The sequence below is a fragment of the Rhineura floridana genome, chromosome 15, assembly GCF_030035675.1.
Source record: "Rhineura floridana isolate rRhiFlo1 chromosome 15, rRhiFlo1.hap2, whole genome shotgun sequence".
Classification (NCBI taxonomy): domain Eukaryota; kingdom Metazoa; phylum Chordata; class Lepidosauria; order Squamata; family Rhineuridae; genus Rhineura; species Rhineura floridana.
This window is the reverse complement of record NC_084494.1, coordinates 18,155,092-18,175,030: the sequence shown is the minus strand read 5'-3', so window position 1 is coordinate 18,175,030 and position 19,939 is coordinate 18,155,092. Positions and strand designations below refer to the sequence as shown.

The 19,939-nt window shown below is 43.5% G+C and overlaps 1 protein-coding gene across 4 annotated transcripts in view; it reads right to left on the bottom strand.

Moving 5' to 3' along the window:
- SESN2 (sestrin 2) overlaps positions 1-19,229 on the bottom strand; it is a 56,357-nt gene extending 37,128 nt beyond the window's left edge. Inside the window, exons 1-2 of one of the 4 annotated variants that reach the window (XM_061596684.1) lie at positions 18,797-19,229; positions 10,930-10,989 (exon numbers count right to left, since the gene is read on the bottom strand). In XM_061596684.1, coding sequence (XP_061452668.1) covers positions 10,930-10,989; positions 18,797-18,886 — 150 coding nt within the window. In that variant the 5' untranslated portion in view covers positions 18,887-19,229. Of the gene's footprint in view, positions 1-10,929; positions 10,990-18,351; positions 18,564-18,796 lie in introns of those variants that run through there. The other 3 variants (XM_061596686.1, XM_061596687.1, XM_061596688.1) reach the window with 3 other exon arrangements.
- Positions 19,230-19,939: the final 710 nt, after the last annotated feature.

The window sequence follows — 19,939 nt, the reverse complement described above, 5'->3', positions numbered from 1 at the left end:
AGACATGCTGCTATCTTTCCTGTGCAAAGAGCTATTAATACACCTTCATGGTCAAAACCTGCAGAGTGTTTCTCTTTAGGCCCTTTAAAATTACTTTTTTTAAAAAGTGTACATAAAAAAATGTGACTCACTAGAGAAGACAATAATGCTGGGAAAAACAGAAGGGAGTAGAAAAAGAAGGCCAAACAAGAGATGGATTGATTCCATAAAGGAAGCCGCAGACCTGAACTTACAAGATCTCAACAAGGTGGGTTATAACAGATGCTATTAGAGGTCGCTGATTCATAGGGTCACCGTAAGTCATAATCGACTTGAAGGCACATAACAACAACAACAACAACAAAATGTGATGTGCAAAGGCGACAAACCTTACTTGAAAGCATACCTCTCATACAGCTACGCCCATCAGAGTTCCAGGACTGACGTCTGCCATTTTGACAGTACACTCAAAAATGGACGTGTTAATGTGTAATGTTTAAAAGTGCCTTACACGTTCCCTGAGGCAAATCATGACCATTCTAACTGATGCTGTAAGGAACACTGGGAGCCCTTACACCAAGTCAGACTATTGGTCCATCATTACAGCTCATTAGCAACTCATTACTGCCTACAATGACTGGCAGGGGCAGGGACCCTCCAGGGTTTTCAGGCAGGGAATCTTCCCTAGCCCTACCTAGAAATGCTGGAGACTGAACCGGGGACATTCTGCATGCAAAGCAGATGCTCTACCACTGAGCTACAGCCCTTCCCTAAAGCATGAGAACAGAACTCATCTGTGAGTTGAGGGATGAGCAGAGCTATTTATTCCATCTTCCCCTTTACTAGGCTCTCATTAAACTTTTTTAAAGTTTTATGGTTGCTAAGAGACATACTTTGAGTCTGGAAAGGTAAGCTGCTCACTGGGACATCGCCAACATGTCACCCCACTGCTGAAAATATTGCACTGGCTGCCCATTTGCCACCGGGCTAAGTTCAAGGTTCTGGTTTTGGTGTACAAAGCCCTATACAACTTGGGACCAGGATACCTGAAAGGACCATCTTACCCCTTATATACTCAGTCAATCACTGCACTCTGCAGGTGAGGGCCTCCTGCAGATGCCATCTTATCAGGAGGTCTGTCCCGCACAACATAGGAAGCGGACCTTTAGTGTAGTGGCACCTACCCTGTGGAATTCCCTTCCCTTAAATATTAGACAGGCACAATCTTTGTTATCTTTTCAGCGCCTACTGAAGACCTTCCTCTTTCAACAAGCCTTTTAATTAGAGACCTTATCCCATTATGTGACTACGTTGGAGTTGCTTTTTAAGATGTTTTTAAAGCTTTAAAAAAAATCTTACAAGATCTGAACAGGGTTCAATAACAGATGCTACTGGAGGTCGCCAATTCACAGGGTCGCCATAATCAACTTGAACAACAAAGCTTTTTAAAAAAGATGTTTTGTTTTAATGTGTTTCTATTTTGTTTTAATATATTTTATAACAACAACAACAATAAACCATCTATTACACAGTGGTCTGAGGTCCTCACTGCCCTGGCTACGTTTGAACATACTACTTATTAGAGATGGGCAAGAAATTCTTTTCAGTTCACATTTAACCAAAATCTATCAAATATGTATTTTCCAAAACAATATGAGAACTGAACACAACCATCCTTCAAAAGTCACACTGATTCAAATTTTGCAATTCAGCTCGCCAAACAAACACTGTTACAAAAGTGTGTATGTTAGGGGAAAGCCTGCATAAACATGAATATATGAGAGAAAATAACATACAAAAATGCATTATATGACAAGAAATTTCTTTAAAATATGTGTTTATTAGGAGAAATTCACACTAAAATGCTGGAGGATTTTCATGCGGAATTGCTGCAGAAATGTGGAGAACTGAATTTAAGATGGAACAAACCAGAGAGAAATGAAACAGATAGACCCTTCCCTTCCTACAACTTATAGACATCAATTTCATGTGGATACCTATTTGGACATCTGGAGGGCTTATATTAACATATATTTAACTTAAAATGGATGTACCGGTGGGTATTGTATCCTTAATGGGAGAGGATGGTGTTGGATTATATTTTTTTTCTTTTTTCTTTTAAAAAAAATCTCCTTTTCCCCCTTTGTTAAATTTGAAATTAAACATTTAATTTTTTTAAAAAAACAGAAATTAGTTTTAAAAAGGTATCCCACACAAGCCAGCATTTACACTCTTGTGACCAGCTAAAAAGGGTTAAAGAAGTGGCTCCTTACCCCCACAGACTCCAAAAATGCTGACTCATGGATGACATATGTGTTTTTTTTAATGGAAACAAGCCAGGAGGCTAAATCCAGAGGCAGACGCAAGACACTCTGGTGAACTAACCTTTGTCACTCTGCCTCCTCCCCGCTCCACACCATACACACACCCATACCAATTAAGTTGAACTCAGCTCAAAAATAAAGCTCTCCAAAATTGCTGACTTGGCAGCCTTTTCTCCCCCCCCCCAGCTTCAAACATGGAGCTTTGATAAAGCGAAGCTGAGAAGGCCCATAAGGGGTGGTGTGTGTGTGGAGAAATAGGAAGGTCAAGCCTTGCTCGAGGCCGTGCGCATAGCCAAACAGCTAGTCAAACTGTAGAGCTAGTTAAACTGTATTCCTTTGTCACCAGATGTTAGAGGCAGCCAGTCACAGCAAGGGATAAACACTCAAATTTTTAAAAATGAGCGCTATTTTGTAATCATTTGAGCTTCCAGAAAAGAATGTTTTAAAAGTGCAGTGTAAATCTCCACAGGTGACTGGCTATTAGTAATACAGGTTATAGTGATAGCCCACTGAGAGTCTTTCCCTAATCATCTCAACCTTCACAGGCACGCTTTTTAAAGACATGTAGATTTACATCAAAATGCTGGCTTTTGTGCAATTTTGAATGCAGGTCCACACACCATAGATTTAAATCCACACTATACATTTAAAGCATATTCAATATACATTTAACAGGACACTGCAGCCTGCCTTGGGACTTTATGGTGAAGGGCAGCTCAGAAATCCTAGAAATAAAAATTAAATAACCTCTCCGCATCAAATGCTCCAGGGACTGTAGGAGATGTACATGGGGTACAAAAGCTATTTTAACTGTCCACTCAAAAGACTCTCATTGGGATTTACTCCCACTTAAGTGTGCATAGGGTTGCCTGTTTGAGGGCCACGACGGCAAGACCTTTCACATGTCAGCTCCCTGCAGATTAACCCACAAATGTGCTGGGCTACTTTCCTGGACCGCAAACATGAATGTCAGGTTACAACTTCCACTAGGCTAAAATACTGTATTATTTCATAACTATCCTGAGGGTGGCAACAAGGGAAGAGGCCTTTCCAAACATGCCTGCTTCCCTCTCTATGGAATGCCTTCACCAGGAAGGCTTCCTTGGGTGCACCTGAAATTCACATATTTTCAGCATCAGGCAAAGACGTTTCTCTTTTCCTAGACACTTGAGTGTTAATTTCCCCCCCTTTGCAGCAGCTGGGGATATTTCCTCCCACATACACACACACTTGGGGGGACTGTCTGAGGTGGTTAGACCTATGCTGGGAAATGGAGAATTTTTTTAATGGTTTGTTTACCTTGCATTGTACTTCGTTTGTAATTATTCTGTTTTTCATCAATTGTATTGTGCATTTGATTAGCTTTGAAACTCTTGCAAACAGCTACTAGGTAAACATAAATAATAATAAGCCCCCTCTCCAGGGTTTTAAGTGTAATTGTAGATCTCTTTCTCCCTGCATCCCAAATCAATTCATGGAGGATAAGGCCATCAGTGGCTACTAACCATGATGGTTATGCTTTGCTTCCACTGTCAGAGGTAGTATGCTTCTGAATATCAGTAGCTGGAAACTACGGGGGGGAGACGGCTGTTGTGCTCAGATCCTGCTTGCAAAATTTTCACAGGCATCTGCTTGGCCTCTGTGCAAACAGGATGCTGGATCAGATGGGCCATTGGTCTGATCCAGCAGTCTCTTTCTATGTTCAAGAGTCTTTTACATCCGTATGACTACTACTAGCCATTGTTTTGGTGCATGGATATTAACTAGCGCAGGGATAGGGAGCATGTGGCCTTTGAAATATGTTGAACCAAAACTCCCATCGGCCTCAGCCAGCATGACCAATGGTCAGGCATGATGGGAGTTATAATCCAACAACATGTGGAGGGCTACAGGCTTCCCATCATGAAGAGAACATGGCAGTTACCCACTCAAGATTAGCGGGTCAGTCTGTGGCATATTTTACTAGTGATCCTTGGCCGTTGCAAAATAGGGAAACAGGTCTTAGTCTTGCAAAACAACAAAAATGAATGCATTTGAGCACTGAACTAGCTTATAAAATTTATAATGCAAATCCTCACTTTGAAGCTTGATTTGAAGAGAACAGCCTTCTCTCAACAACAGGACTAATGCCTTGAAACCATAAATCAATCAGCAAGGAGCTGCTGATTGTTGTACCTATCTCCAAAGCAAAGGTTTTTACTAAATCCCTTTGATTGGAAAAAAGCCTGGGAAAGCAAGCCCAGCCATGCCTCCTCCGCCCCCACTACTGGCAAGCCAACCTACTGAAAAGCTAGGAAATTGCTATTAGTTCACTCCTTACCACAAGGGTCAGACACACGTGCATTAGTGAGCAACCTGTCAGTCACTTGAAGACCAGTGGTGGGTACATCTGGTAGAGGTACACAGCCAGAAGTTACCGTGTTAAGGTAAAAAGGTAAGCCCCAGATCTGAAAAGACTGAAGAGCTGAACATTTGCTGCTTCTCCATTCTGTCGGATGAAGTTTCTTGTTGATAACTTAAGCGCAATGTATTCCTGTTCAACTCAGTGGAACAGCTCAAAGTATGCGGATTGCCAAATCCAAACAAAAGGGTCTCTTTCCAACTTACATCTCTGACATCAAGCAGCCAAGCAACATTTATTTACTCTCTTTGCCTGCAACCTAGTCAGAAAGACCTACCTTGATTTTGGTCTCTCTTTCTCTCTCTCTCCCTCTCTCCAAACAAAGGTTTCTTTTTGCCGGCCTTCACTCTCAACTCACAGAGCTTAAACCAATCCCATCCTCAGTGGCTTCTGTGCTTCCTGTTCTAACACATCGGCATCCCTTAATAGTCTGATGTCTGCCCACAGATGCATCACGTCACAGACCAATTATCTATGATGCAACTTGTTTCCACCAAGAGAAAAAAATGTTGAAACACAACAGAGACACAGCACAACAACTCTGGATAAACAGGCAAGTCAGTCAAACCAGATTGTTCTCCAAAAAGGATAATACTCAGATGTCTGATTTCTGCCTCTGCCACTTGCCTCCTCTTGATGTCTGATTAATGTCATCATGCCACCTCCCACAGACACCACAGCTCAACCAAATGCCTCCACCTTCTCTGTTAAGATACAAACCCCACGCAGGGATCCTACGCAGGCAGCCGGTTCTTCCAAGACTGCTAACACTGGCTTTATTAATATCTAACATGGACACAGGTAAAATGAGTGGGGAGGTCAACCTAAAAGAATACCTCTCCATTTCAACATGGATTACAACAAAGCCCGACGTAGCAAGGTGAAAACGACAAGAAAAGGACCTATAAAGCACTTTGTACATTTTAAGAAGTCTGTCTTTAATTCTGCTGGTTGCCTTCTCTGCGATGGTTAGTGTTGGACTATGACCTAGGAGACCAGGATTCGAATTCCACTCAGCCATGAAGCCCACTGGTGACTTTGGGTCACTATCTCTCTATCTCCACTATCTCTCAGCCTAACCTACCTCACAGGGTTGTTGTGAGGATAAAACGGAGAGGAAGAAGAACCTTGTACACCACTTTGAACTCCTTGGAGGAAAATATATTATGATTATAATATATCACTGGGAGGGATATATTATTATTTATTTATTACTTGAATTTATATGCCACTTTTTCACACAAATATGCTCAAAGTGCTTTTATTTCCTGTCTTTAAAGGAGCTTTAAAGTTCCCCTTCCCCACCCCTTTTTGATCCAATTATTTTTTTGGGAGGGTGACCATTTTAACCATTTTTAGCCATCCTTGTGCCTCCTCTTCCCAAGTTCTTTTGTTTCGTTATAGGCATGGGGGAGAAATTGGGTTCAGTTCACATTTTACTGAGAACTTGCCTCATCTGTAGCTCCTGAAAACAACATGCAGAGCAAAACACAGCTATCCACACTTCTCCAAATGTTGTGATGCAATTCTCCAACACCAATCCCAAAAAAGCGTATATTATTGGGAAATATGTGGAAAATGTAAATATTAAAGAAAATTGCTTGCAAAAATGTGTACATTGGAAGAAAGGTGGCAGGCCACAGCTTGTCCATCTCTGGTCTAACAGTGACTGGTACCAACTCTCCAAAGTGTCAAGACAAGAGAGTTTCACCCAGGCTACCTGGAAATGCTGGCAAAGGTGGCTGGAGGCTTACTTATTTATTATACTTGTATACCGCCCCATAGCCGAAGCCCTCTGGCCGGTTTACAGTAACTAAAAACAAATACAATTTAAAATACATCTTTTAAAACACAATTTAAAACACAATTTAAAAATTTGAAACAATATAAAAATATATTGTCAAATGGGCAGTGGAATCCGCTTTGGGTTTTACTCTGAACTTGCAAGAGCCTTGGACAGCTCCTTGAAAGTTCAGACCAAAATGCTGAGTGGATTCCACTGCCCCAGTGACATGCAACCAACAGCTGCCACTGAATGCTGGGAACTGGACCTGGGACCTTTTGTGTGCAGAACATGTGCTCTACCACTAAGCTGAGGCTCTTTCACTCTATGAGCAAAAGAGATCCCATCCTTTGCCCTCCCATTAGATATTTTCCTCTCCCCTCTGAAGAAAAACACACAACAGTGTATTTCATAATTTAGCAGCAAGTTTAAAGATCAAGTTATCTGTTCATATACTATATTAACCTATGTTTTAATATAGACTATTATTTCAACATAAACTTTCGTGAACTTTTAGGTTTTTCCCAGGTGCCTGATATTGGAGGGCCCTAACAGTTTGATGGAAGCACCTCAGAGTCTGAATCATAATTTTCAAGTTAGAATAGGCCATTCTGACTCCCCATCTCATGTAAGATTTAAAAATCAAATGATTGAAACTGGTTTCTCCCCCCTAAAGTACTACATCCCAGTGCCTCTGCACCAGCCCATATGTAGAGAACACCACACACTATATGCTACATTGTAAATTGTATGAAACACGCAGGCAAAAATACTTAGGAAAATGTTTAGTGGTGGTTCCTACCCTCAGCGATATGGATAAGATCAAAAGTTTGCTGTCCAATATGGACAGGTTTGCAATGCTGGCCTGGGCTTTATCTGGGAGAAAGGGTGGCATATAAATTTTAAAAACAAACAAACAATATGGCTAAATGCGCAGTGAAGGCTGCTCAGCTTAGACATGAAAACGTGGTCCGTCTTGAGATTTAAGATTTTGTTTCTTGTGTATGTTTTATTGTTGTATGTTGTTGACTTGATAGTTTTTTATGCTCATGTATAATTAATATTTGTGGTTTTTATTTGGCTACAACCTGTATTTGGTTGCTTTATTAATACATTTGAAATATAAAGTACTATTCCAAAGGAAGGTAAAATTTCTTTGCTGTTATCCGCATGGTCCCTCGTCCCATATCCATTGACTGACCCCTCGGTCCAAGGCTGCGCAGACACATAATACTCACATCAACACTATCACTCCAATACAGAAAGTGCATGATAAAGCACCTTGGGATGGTTGTTAGATTTATTAAAACATGTCCTCCGTAATAATCAAGGCTTATTAAAACTAATTAACCACTGCAACATCCTCCTCTGGCTACAATATCGAGACTGAAGTAGAGGGAGATCATTTCTGTTTGTCTAATCCCACAGGCCATGTTGCCGTCAAGTGATCAGACATCTAAACGTGTGGATTTTAGCCTGGGAGGTAGCGCCACCCTCCTTCTGATGTCCAAGTCACCCATCGAGAGCCAGTGTGCTGACTAGGTAGAGCGACGCTGCAGGAGATGCAACTCAATGCTTAGTCAGGCATTGGCAAGAGCATAATTGATAAGCAAGTCAGGAAAGGTTCAGCAAATTACCAGCCATACTACAAAACAAGGTTATTATAGTGTCATAAACTAGACAACCAAAGAGGCTGCTTAAACTACTGGAGCCTACAGAACAAAAGCAAGTCAAGACAGCTCTTTAAGTCTATCTGAGATCCTCAGGTTTATTTTATGTCAGTGTTCACATCCCACCTTTCTATTGAAAACACACACACACACACTCACACAACAATCCCAAAGGTGGCTTATGTTAAAATCTGATACAATGCGCCAAATAATGAAACCCTACAATATAAACAGCAGCAGAATTATTAATAAGTATAGCAGCTAGTAATATAGATCCATGACGGGTGTGTAAATGGTCCCAAAGTATCCCAGAATAACAGTCTTAGCCAGGCTTCTTACAGGCAACCAGATCAGACTAGAGGTCTATCTAGTCCAGCATCTTGCTTCCCACAATGGTCAACCAGATGCTTCAAGGAATGTCCAGAAACAGGACATGAAAGTAATGGCCCTCCTTTGCTATTTGCTGACTCCACCCCCTGCAGCAACTAGTATCCAATGACATGCTGGTTCTAAACCTAGAGGTTGCATATAGCCACCATGACGAGTAGAAACGGATAGGCTTTTCCTCCATGAATTTGTCCAATCCCCTTTTAAAACCAGCTCAATCAGGAAAATGCAAGACATGCATCTCTAGAGAGGAGGTCCCACAATGCTGGTGCCACTACTGAGAAGGCTCTGCTATGCATAGCCACCAGAGAGAGAGTGGGAATGCAGAACAACTTTTACCCCCTCGCTCCCTGGAAAATCTTAATGTGCAGGCAGGCACATATGGATGAAGATGATCCTTCCAAGCATCAAGGACCCAGATCAATTTAAAACTAAAAAGGTCAAGAATCAGCACTTAGAACCAGCTCAGAAACCAATCAGGAGCCAGTGAAACTGTTGTAAAATTGGTGTAATACACAAAGCCAGTAACTGGTGGTGTCACTTTATACCGATGGGAAGTATATCAAGACTCTTCAGAGGCAGATCCATGTAGAACACTTCCCATAATTGATACATGTACTTTGAGAACTTATCTTCTTCTTTCCTCCCCTGACCTAAGAGCATGGCCCTATTGGACATATGATTAAAATGGGAAGCATGACCGGTGTCAAGGATCAGCACGGTCAGGCATCTGTCAAGGTTCCACACCCCAGCTGGGGGCCCGCTGACAAGAACCTCCTGGACCTGCTTCAGTGAGAAGGCAGACTCACTGAGGGAGGTGGGCCCATGGAGGGAGCAGTGTGATGTTATTCCTAAGTAAGTGTTCTTGAGGTAAACAGGAATTACATCTCCTGAACTGTGTTTAGGATGGTGCTATTCCTCACCACTGAGAGGTACCACCCAACCCCAAACATAGGAAGCTGGCTTATAAAGAGTCAGCCCATGGGTCAGATATAGCCAACAAGGTGCCCTCCAGATGTTGTTGACTCCAACTTCCATCAGCCCCAGCCAGCATGGCCAATAGTCAGGGATGATGACAGTTGTAGTCTGTAATAGTTGATCCATTAGGGCAAGTGGGCACTGCCCTACCAACCTCAGTCTGCTCTCAACCAGTCCCTACCTGCTTGCTTACAACCAATATAGGGTACAGCACTGGCTGTCAGCTTCCTCCTCCATAGTCTCAACGCTGCCATTGTAGAAATCAGCAGGAAGGATGATGGGGGCCAATCTAGCATTGTCTAGCTTGTCATTGGCTCTGGATCCACCTACCATTGGGCTGCCTGCTTTCCGCCCCACCAGTCCCAATGGACACCAGCCACCACTGGTTGTAGTCCAGTAAGTTCTTGGACTATATCAAGAGTAGTCATGTTGGCTACCCCTGCCGCGGGTTAATCTAGCCTTAGTACTGTTTTCACCAGCCTTCCTCAACTTTAGCCATGCTGGCTGGGGCTGATGGGGAGGTGCAGTGCCAACACATTCTGGAGGGCACCAAGTTCGTAAAGGCTGGTCTACAATGACTGGCCGTGGCTCTCCAGGTTTTCAGCAAGGGTCTTCCCCAGCCTTAACTAGAGATGCTAGAATCTGAACCCAGGACCTTTTGCATGCATAGCATGTGCTCTACCACTGAGTTACAACCCATCTCAAAAGAAAACCATGTAAAAGAGCTTGATGAGTATTTTTTGTCAGAAGGGATCTCCATCTTTTGTCAGAGCAAACCATTTAGTTAACTCCAGTTATTTTATCTACTGCAGAATAATCAGCTGTTGTGTCCCAGGCGAAGGGAGAGTTAGATCAGGGAGGGGGGTCAGATGAGGACGAGGCTCCTTGGGGAGCTGAAGGAAAGGAGAAAGGGGAGGGTTCTGGCAGCCCACAAATTCCCCTGCCCAGCACTTCCACCGAGGAAGCTCCTGCCCCGCCTGTGAGTCCAACGCCTGAGCAGTTGGGATGCGACTCTCCACCCGTGCCATCTATTCCTGGGCAGGAATCCCTGCCAAGCACTTCAAATGCTTCCCAGCCAATCAGCATCCCGCTTCTAGAGACCACGCTATCACCTAGCAAAGCCCCGCTGTCAGATGGATCATCTGAGACTTGCCCCCCCTTGCCCCGCGCGAGAAGAGAGACTTTCAGAGGGTGGAACTCAGGCAGAGCTGCCATTTATGAGCCAAAACCTTCCCTACTTAAGTCAGTGTCTCCCAAGGCAAAGTGCTGAGTCAACTCTCCCCAAATACTGCAGAGACTGATTAGCTAGGATAGTTAGGGAAAGTAGCGAGTCAGAATAGACAGGTACATGAAGCACACCACTTTGGATGTATCTATAACTTTAATAAAAAGAGAAAAATACATCACCTCGACTCCGTCTGAATCCATCACCTCTGGGCAGGACATCGGCACCAACAGTCCCCCCTCCTACAATGAAGATGGAAGGAGGTGACCAGACCCGGTAGTAAAGGGCCCCTTTAAACTCCTGGGCCCTCAGGACAGTGCCCAACCTGACCATTCACTGGTACCGGGCCAGAAATTAATTACTTGGGTTCTGAAAATCTGGTGGGAATGGAATGGAGAACCCTGGAAGAAGGTAATGTTGGCTGGCTGACTCTATGAACAGAAGCACTGTGCACTGCAAAATTTTGTTGCAGGCCCGTTTGTTCTACAACCAGTCACCATGAGAGTTCAGTGGAACCTCCATGTTCAGAGCTGCACTCTCTGCTGGCAGATAAGAGATCTGAATGTTGTCATCTATGCCTTTATACAGCCTCTTTAAACCACAGGTCCCCCATCACACATAAGATGGAGAATGTCTAATTTTCATTTTACAAGTCAGAATCTTATATCAGGATGCTTTAAAATCCTGATGGGACTAGAGATGTGAAGGCCCAGAAAATTTGAAAAAATGGGGGGGGGGAGAAACCAGGAAAAATAGCAATTTCCCCCATTTTTTCCAGATCTTCACATCTCTAGGTGGGAGTTGGAGTCCAAAAACATTGGGAGGGTCACAGGTTCCCCATCCCTGGCCTAAACTATTATTTTCATATTGAAACACTCCTATGACACTTGACATCGGGTCCATGTCAGTGGAGCAGTGGAATCCAATCTATTTGGACTAAAACCCAAAGTGGATTCCACTGCCCCACTGACATGAACCCACCAGCTGCTAGTGCCTGACATTTTAACCCAATCCTTTTGTTTCCAAGCTGAAAAACTGTTCCAGAAAAAGACTGCTTCGTGATATCACAGATGCCAAGGCAATCAGCACACTGTTCTGTTTGAAAACAGCAGGACTCCCCAACCCACTTTCAGATCTCAATCTTCAGATGATTGTACACATGACAATAGCACTGTGAGTTCACTTTCCAGAACAGAAAGGCTCCTGTTTTTGTTTAAAAAATCCACATTAGGGCAATAAGTTTATTAGACTAATCAAGACATCACAAAACAGCATGGAGGCTTTCAAGTTCTCCAGAATACGTCATCAGGCCAGAAGAATGTTTCTTGGGCTGCGTATACATTATATATTTAAAGCACATGGCTTCCATCAAAGAATCCTGGGAACTGTAGTTCACCTCTCACAGAGCTACCATTCCCAGCACTCTGAACAAAAACTATAGCTCCCAGGATTCTTTGGCAGAGGAAAGTCTTGTGCTTTAAACATATGGTATGCGCACAACTATGGTAGTTGGAAAAAGAGAAATATTATACAAACTGCCTAGCTTTTCTTTAACAAACCTGGAGATTAGTTTTTGGTGGTGCTAGGTTAAAAAAAAGCCATACTGAGTAGCTTTTTCTAGCAGTTTGGAAGGAATGCTCCCTCAAAGAATAGACATCTTGCCTGGCCTAACAACAATATTGCTTTATGGGCCAACACATCTACCTTGATTTGCCTTGTTTTTGTGTATTTGTTCAACTTGTACATATAAGACTTCGAACCTCCTCTTGGTGTCACTTAACCCATTAGAATACATAGACAGGGTCAGTTGTGGCTTTTTGCAGCATACCAAGGGGAAATATACTAGCACAGGAATGAAGCCAAATACTAAACCTCAAAGATGCATTGGAAGCAATTTACTAAGGCCCATCTTTTTTGAACTGGGGGACAGCTCTTTGTGTGTCTGGGACCACTGAATCATTTTCTGCAAGAGCTGGATAAGGCAATGTTGTAGGCTAGCTGATAACACTCTCTTTACTTGATCGGATAGCATGCAAAATTGCCTTATCCATCCTTTGCAGAAACCAGCTCAGTGGTCCCTCAACTTAAAGCATGCTGGGCATCTCTGAGGTCATCCCCGCTGTTCTTCTGTGGCACATTATTATAGGATACGTGCAGTGAAAATATGTGCACCTTGCAAGATATCTGTAGGGATGAGTGCACCTGTCTCTCTTGCTCATTTTTCCAATCTTAAGTTCAGTTCTCCATTATTTCCACATCAGTTTGTGGTTTTTTAAAGTCCTCATGAAAATTCATCAGTATTTTAATGCAATTTCTCTTAATACATACATTTTTGAATAGCAATTTTCCTCAATACATTTTTAATGCTATTTTCAGTAATATATGTATTTATTCACAGACTTTATCCTCGTTTATGCATTTGTGTATAAAAACAGCATTGCAAAATTCAGAGAAGCGCTAATTTCAAAAGATTGTTGTGTTTTGGTTCACATTGTTTTGGAAAGTACAAATTAGATCAAGTTCACCTTTAAATGAACTGAATCCAATTTCTCCCCCATCCCTACATACAAGGCAGCTGCCCATTCAAATTTGGGTCTGTAAAAACTTCCTCCCTTGGTAACTTCCCAAATCACTTTGAGGCAACCACACCAATAAGCTTTTGCAAGTGGAAAAGATCCTCCCCACCCCCCACAATTCTTTTTGAGGTCATTGATATTCCATAAATGACTAACACAGGCATTTGCAGGCCAAAACAGGCTAATAAACATTTATGAGTGATTAACTTTTGTGAACTTGTTTGCAAGGTTGCAATAAATCTCTAACAGGTAACACAATTCTTAAAAGCAGCAGATCTTGGATTGCAAAATTACTGGCTAAGTTGCAAAAGCCTCCAGCAGATAAGCTTTCCAACTATGGCTGCAATCCAACACATGCATACCTAGGAGTAAGCACTGTTGAAAACAGTGAGTCATACCTGCGAGTAAACATGCTAAGTCCCAAAGGGAAAGTGCATAGTTAAACTATAGAATTAGCTTCCATAAGATGCAGTGGTGGCCACCAACTTGGACAGCTTTAAAAAAAAGATGAGATCGATTCATGGAAAGTAAGGTTATTAATGGCCATGTTCAGACATCATGCTAAGGCAAATCATGGTTCAGCATGAATGTGTTGGCTCCTGACTAGAAGATGGCAGCCACTCTGCTCCTTCTCAGGGCTTTTTTAGGTCAGCGCAGCAGCTAAGGCAAGTTCCTGTCCAAAGCCAGGATCGTGCTTACAGTCTCTCCTTAACCATGGCTTGTAACCATCAGACAAACTATGGTTACAGAGCAAGGTTAAGGAGGGGAGATCTTAACTATTATCCTGGGTTCAGACAACACCCCAAATCAAACCTTGGCTTAGCTGCTGCTCTGAACGCACCTAAAAAGCCGGGGGGGGGGGCTCCAAAGATGGAGCAAACTTCTCCTTGGGAGCTAGCACTTCTGCATGGTCACAGTAAGGCATACGCTGGCTTACTGTGACATGCGAATCAAGCCAATGGCTACTCGCCATGATAGCTATGTTCTACCTCCACTGTCAGAGGCAGTATACCTCTGAGTAACGGATGCTGGGAATCACAAGCGGGGAGACAGTTCCTGTCTGCCAGTTCCCCATAAGCATGTGCTGGACGAGATGGGACTTTGGCCTGACCCAGCAGGGCTCTTCTTATGTTCTTAGGTAAAAACAAAGGTTTCAGTTCACAATAGTTTCCCCCATATAAAGCTGCAAGAACACACCTGTTGGATTTCTTCAGGTGTGTATTTTAATAAACAACGAGCCTTCGGCCAGTGTCTTATTTTAAAATGTTATCAGCAAATCAGTATGGAGATCATAGAAGGGGGAATGCAGCTGTGCACAGACTGGTTGCATTTTGGAAAGTGCAAATTTGGTACACTTTTAAATGCAAACTGAATCCAATTTCTCCCTCATCCTCAGTTACCATATCCTGAAAACATCTCCTGGAGCATCCTCAGGCAGGCAATCTGCACTCAACTACCATCACTGAAGATATATCCTTCAGGATTTATCTTCTAATCTCTTCCATGTCAGTTCTGAAGCTCTCCTCTCACCCCATCTTAACCATATAGGGCAATAAAAAGTTGGAATGGGTAGCTTAACCACAGCTGAATCAATATGACACAGCAAATCCCCAAACCAAATAGTTTGTCTTCAATAACCATAAATCAAACCCTAGACTACTTGCTTTGGGGACGGGGGTTTGATCTTTCATCTGGATTTAGAATTGCCTAAGCCACCCCATCCAATGTTTTATTGCTCCTGGCTCTTATTGCCCTTATGATAAAATAATAACATTATTATTCAGTAAGTGCTCTCCGTGCTATTCTCAAATCTGAAAAATAAAGCCTACTGCAACAGCCAGGGAAATAATGCAGCTATACCAACTGGAATAAAATGACTGGTGTAATTAACGAAAGACTTCCCATCTTCACTCCTTCAGATTCACTACTTTCCACTGTCTAAAAGTCTTCAGCTTCCTCAAAAGACTCAGCCCTTTTTACCTTGTTGCCCCTTTGGCTTGGAGCAGAACATCTGTGTGCTGCCTGCCACCTCTCTTACTTCTTACAAGTACCTCTTCAAAGCCCACCTTTTCCGCAAACTCTTAAGTTCCCGTGTCCCTGCTGCAAATCAGTTTGCAAGTAACTTGTGCACCTAAACTTGTGCAACTGATGCAATCACATACCGTGTCCTTGTTTTCCCCTGCCTCTCGCTTCCCACTACTTCTGCTGGTTCAATACAGACACAGCCATAGAGGAAAATTAAAGAGGACCATTACTAAACGTGAGCAGAAACCATTGTGCTGGGTCCCAATTCACAGGGAAATGCAACATTTAAAGCCCTAACAAGTCTGGGTCCAGGATATCATCAATAGCACCTGTTCTATTGATTCATATCCTACCCCTTGTCACAAGTGATCTTGGAGCAAGTAACACTTTAAAATACAACAACATGAAGACCAAAAAAAAGGAGAAGACAGTTAAAAACTAGAGGTCCCACTATCAAATTTTGCAAACATGACACATACATCCCAGGCAGAGATGTGAAGGCCCAAAAAAAAGTTGGGTATTTTCCAGGAAAACCCATTTCTTCTCCACCCCCGCCACTTTTCAAAAAAACAACTTCAGAAACAAAGCGGGGGAATTGGGGGGGAATATTTCCATTTTTTTCCCTGGGCCTTCACATTTCTAGCACAAGCACATACACAACCAATTCAGAATGCCTGCTACTAAATTTGTCTCCCTATTGACTAAAATCAGAACAGCCATGACTCCATGTTGGGATGAAAAACAGGGCCATCTCAGTGGTGACACCAATGCCATGGAATTTCTGTACTAGAGACATTGGTGTTGGGTCAGCTTAATTATTATTTATAAAATAATAGTAAACATTTGAAAAGGATTTATTTCAACAGGCCTTTAGGAGCCTGGATTTTTTTTTTTTAACGAAAAGACTGACATATGGATGGAAAAATTGGATCAGAAAGTGTCTTTAGTTCTTTATTTACTTCACATCATTTTAGCTGTTTTTGAAGAAAAGATTAATTTGCTTTGTTGTAAGCCCCCTTGAAAGCTCTATGCCACATAGAGCACTGTTCTTCAACCTTGGGTCCTCAGATGTTGATGGTCTGCAACTCCCATCATCCCTGACAATAGACCATACTGTCTGGGGATGAGGGGAGTTGTAGTCCGACAACATCTGGGGACCCAAAGTTGAAGAACAGTGATATTGAAGACAGGGAGGAATGCTTCAGGTCAGAAGAGGTGGCCTCACAGGCCTCATCTGGCCCACAGCAGAGGCCAGTAGTTTCCCAGTCTTGCTCTATGTAAAGAAATGTTAGGAAAGAAACGATATCAACACACAAGTAAACAAAAACAACAGGCTTTTAAAAGCAATTCAAGCTCCTGCCCACCCAAAAGAAAACCCTAACAAAGGCTCTGTCCACCCTTGGGCTTCAGACAAACAGGACTGAGGAAGTGCAACAGAAAGAGTTTCTGCTGCTGTCCATCCGAGGCGTATATGTGCGCAAGTGAAATCAAAGGCTGCACACCTCCCACACATTTAATGTACAATTTCCCCCCTCAAAGAACTGCAGTTTACCCCTCACAGCTAAAATTCCCAGCACCTTTAACAAACTATAGTTCCCAAGATTCTTGTGGGAGGGATGCGCTTTAAATGTATGGTGTATATGCAGCTAAAACCCTCTGCTTGTGTCTTGAGCTTCATCATCAAAGGAGAAGAGATGTAAAGAGCCCTTTGCTCCATCCCAATGGACTAACGGGCAAAGACAATACTGGCTCTTTCTTCAGCACTTGCACAATTCAAAATATGGCCCCTGCCAATCTGGGCTTTATGGCGTACAGGGAAATTTTGCAATTCTGATTGGGGGGGGAGGAGGGGGAGCAGTGCAAAGCAAAACAGGAGATAGTAATCACCCAATAGACATTACACACTGGATTAACACCTTCTGGACCATCACCACTGCCATGTGGTTCTGTGTTGATCCACATTGACATCTGAGATGCAAAGAGGCCCATGAGCATAGGCTCAAAGGGGGAGAGAGAAATCCTTTTAAAACTCTTTAGCATTTAAACGATTTGAACAACAGGGATGGTGTGATTCTCCACCCCATCACAGCTCTGCACTGGGTGGAGAGATTCAAATGTATCCATCCAGCTCAGTGTTGTGATGTTTTTACTGATAATTTTAACGTTCCTTATAAACCACTTAGAGGTTTTTTATAATCTAGAGGCATGGAAATTTTGTTAAATACATATAAATCAATCAATGTTACCAGTCCTGCAAATTCTGCCACTATAGGCAAAATCAGTGGGTGTCTGGGGGACCAAAAACTTCCTGGTGGTGGCGGAGGGGGCGGTTAGACCCAGTCCATAGCCTGGCAGTTCATCCCCTCTGCTCCCCCCCCCCCGTTTGCTTTAGGATGGCTAAAATGCATTAAGATAAAGCTGCATGTCCTTGAGTGGGTCTGTGCAGAACAATGCAATCTCTCCTCAAGAAAAAGTTAACAGTGTTTGCCCAACCAGCCCTGGGCAGAGAAATCCTTATGCACAAATCCTGCAGTTAAGCTCCCCTCTGCTGCAGCAGTGTGGGGCACAGTGTGGGGCATGCCTGTACATGTATAATTGACTGAAACCGCATCAAAACGGGAACTTCTGCGTTTCACCTAATGAACAGCAAGCAAAAGGGAGCTGTTACCCTTGACCCATGCAAGTTAATGGTCCATTGCAAGGCTGTGGCAATCCTAACCCCTGCTTACACCGGGAACTTAAAAAAAAAAGGCATTTGCTTCAAAGTACACCCAGTGAGGGGAAGACTGAGTTACTAGTCCACAGTAAGGCGGCAATCCTAACCACACTTTTGCCTGGGGAGTCAGCCCCATTAAATTAAGTTGGCCTTACTGCTGAGTAAATATGGTTAGGACTGCGCTGCAAAGTCAATCAGTCGTTCAGGGGGCCTAATAATGGGGAAGGACTATCCTTGCCGTCTAACAGAGCAACACGCAGCTAAGCCAAGCCTCTACAACCGCTTACCATTTTTGCAGTATCCAGATGAAGGGAAGGCTGATCTCCGCTTGCGCCGAGGGCCAACACCGCTATCTTGTTTGAGCACTGATCTCACCTAGGTAGCCTCCGATAGAGTGCAACAGACACGCTTTCCTCTCACCCCAGTTTTTGGGCTTTTTATACCCCAGTTCTCTGTGCCTGTGGTATCTCGGCTGATGCAACTAGGCTCTAAGGTGTCCTGTTCAGAGGATCATCACAACAACTACCCTTTACGCAACTCCACAGCAGCAACTGGAGCGGGGCCCCTCCTCAATCCCCCTTCCCCTAAAATGGCAAAGAACGAGGGAACAAACAGCACCGATCCTGCTCAAAGTTAGCTAAGGCTACAGCTGAAAGGCAAGGGAGAAGCCCCCCCCCAAAAAAAGTCGAATCGATTTGTTAAAAAGACATGTGTCTCCCTCGTTTGCCTTACCTCTTTACTCCTCAAAGTTCCGCAGTTATCGCAGGGTAAATAGTCTTGGACTCCGGAGGGATCGCAACTCTCGGAGTCTGCGACTATCATGGTGCCGAGTAGAACTGGGGGAGGGAAGGAGGGGGGAGACGAGAAGAAAGCCCGGTCGTTATTTGCGACCCTCCTCCAAACTTGAGAAAAGTTTTAAAAAATAATCGAGAAAGAGAGGGAGGAATAAAGTGCAGGGGGGGACACCCCCTCCCCCGGGTGTGTCGAATGTCACAGGGGGTTAAGCGCCCCCCCGAGGGCTCTGCGACAGAACGTCCGAAAGTCACAGAGTTCTAGAACGTTCAGGTGCATGGGTTCTGGAACCCTCAAGTGCCTTTGAAGGCGCTGGACAGAAAACTCTCCTCCAAGTACAGTGTAATCGCTCTCAAAAGCAGACCTTAACAAAAAAAGTCCCGCCTACCAACAGCTGCATTTCTGAAGGGGAGGGGAGGAGGCGTTAACGGCTTCCAAAGAAGCCAATCACTAGAGGCAGGCGTGGCTTTCTCTGTAATTAGGCTTCCAACCGCCGGCCTTTTTTCTGCACCAATAGGAAGATGAGATGCACGCCTTTGGGATCATGGGAAGCGTAGTTTCCACCCCGGTTGTTTGTCTCCTAAAAAAAAAAGAGGTGGGAAATTGGGTGATTGTTTTGATTCTGCGGGGTCGAGCCGCTAGGCCACTTTGAAGGCAAGCCGCGCTGCGCCGTGCCACGCCACGAAGCAATCCCCAATACCGGGCGCTTCCAGACGGTTGCGATGGTCTTTGTCATTTGCTTTAATGCTGGTTTATGCCCTTTGCGCAACAAGGGTGCTTCAGGCGAGCTGTTTATTGCATTCCTGCTGATTTGTTTGCAGGGGAGGTTAGACGACGTGAACTGTTTATGGAGCATTCGGATTTGTTTGCAGGGATGTTAGACGACACTGGGTCAAAATAAGTGTTATCTCACACTTTCCAGTGCATTCTGCCATTTATTTCAAAAAAGGTCTCTTTTTTTGGAGGGGGAAGCGGATTGTGCAAGAGCATCAAATCAACTATAATTGTGCAACCTGAATACGTTGGTATGCAACTGAATCCCACCTAAATATAGTGAGAGGGTTGTATTCGTCCCAGTCCTAC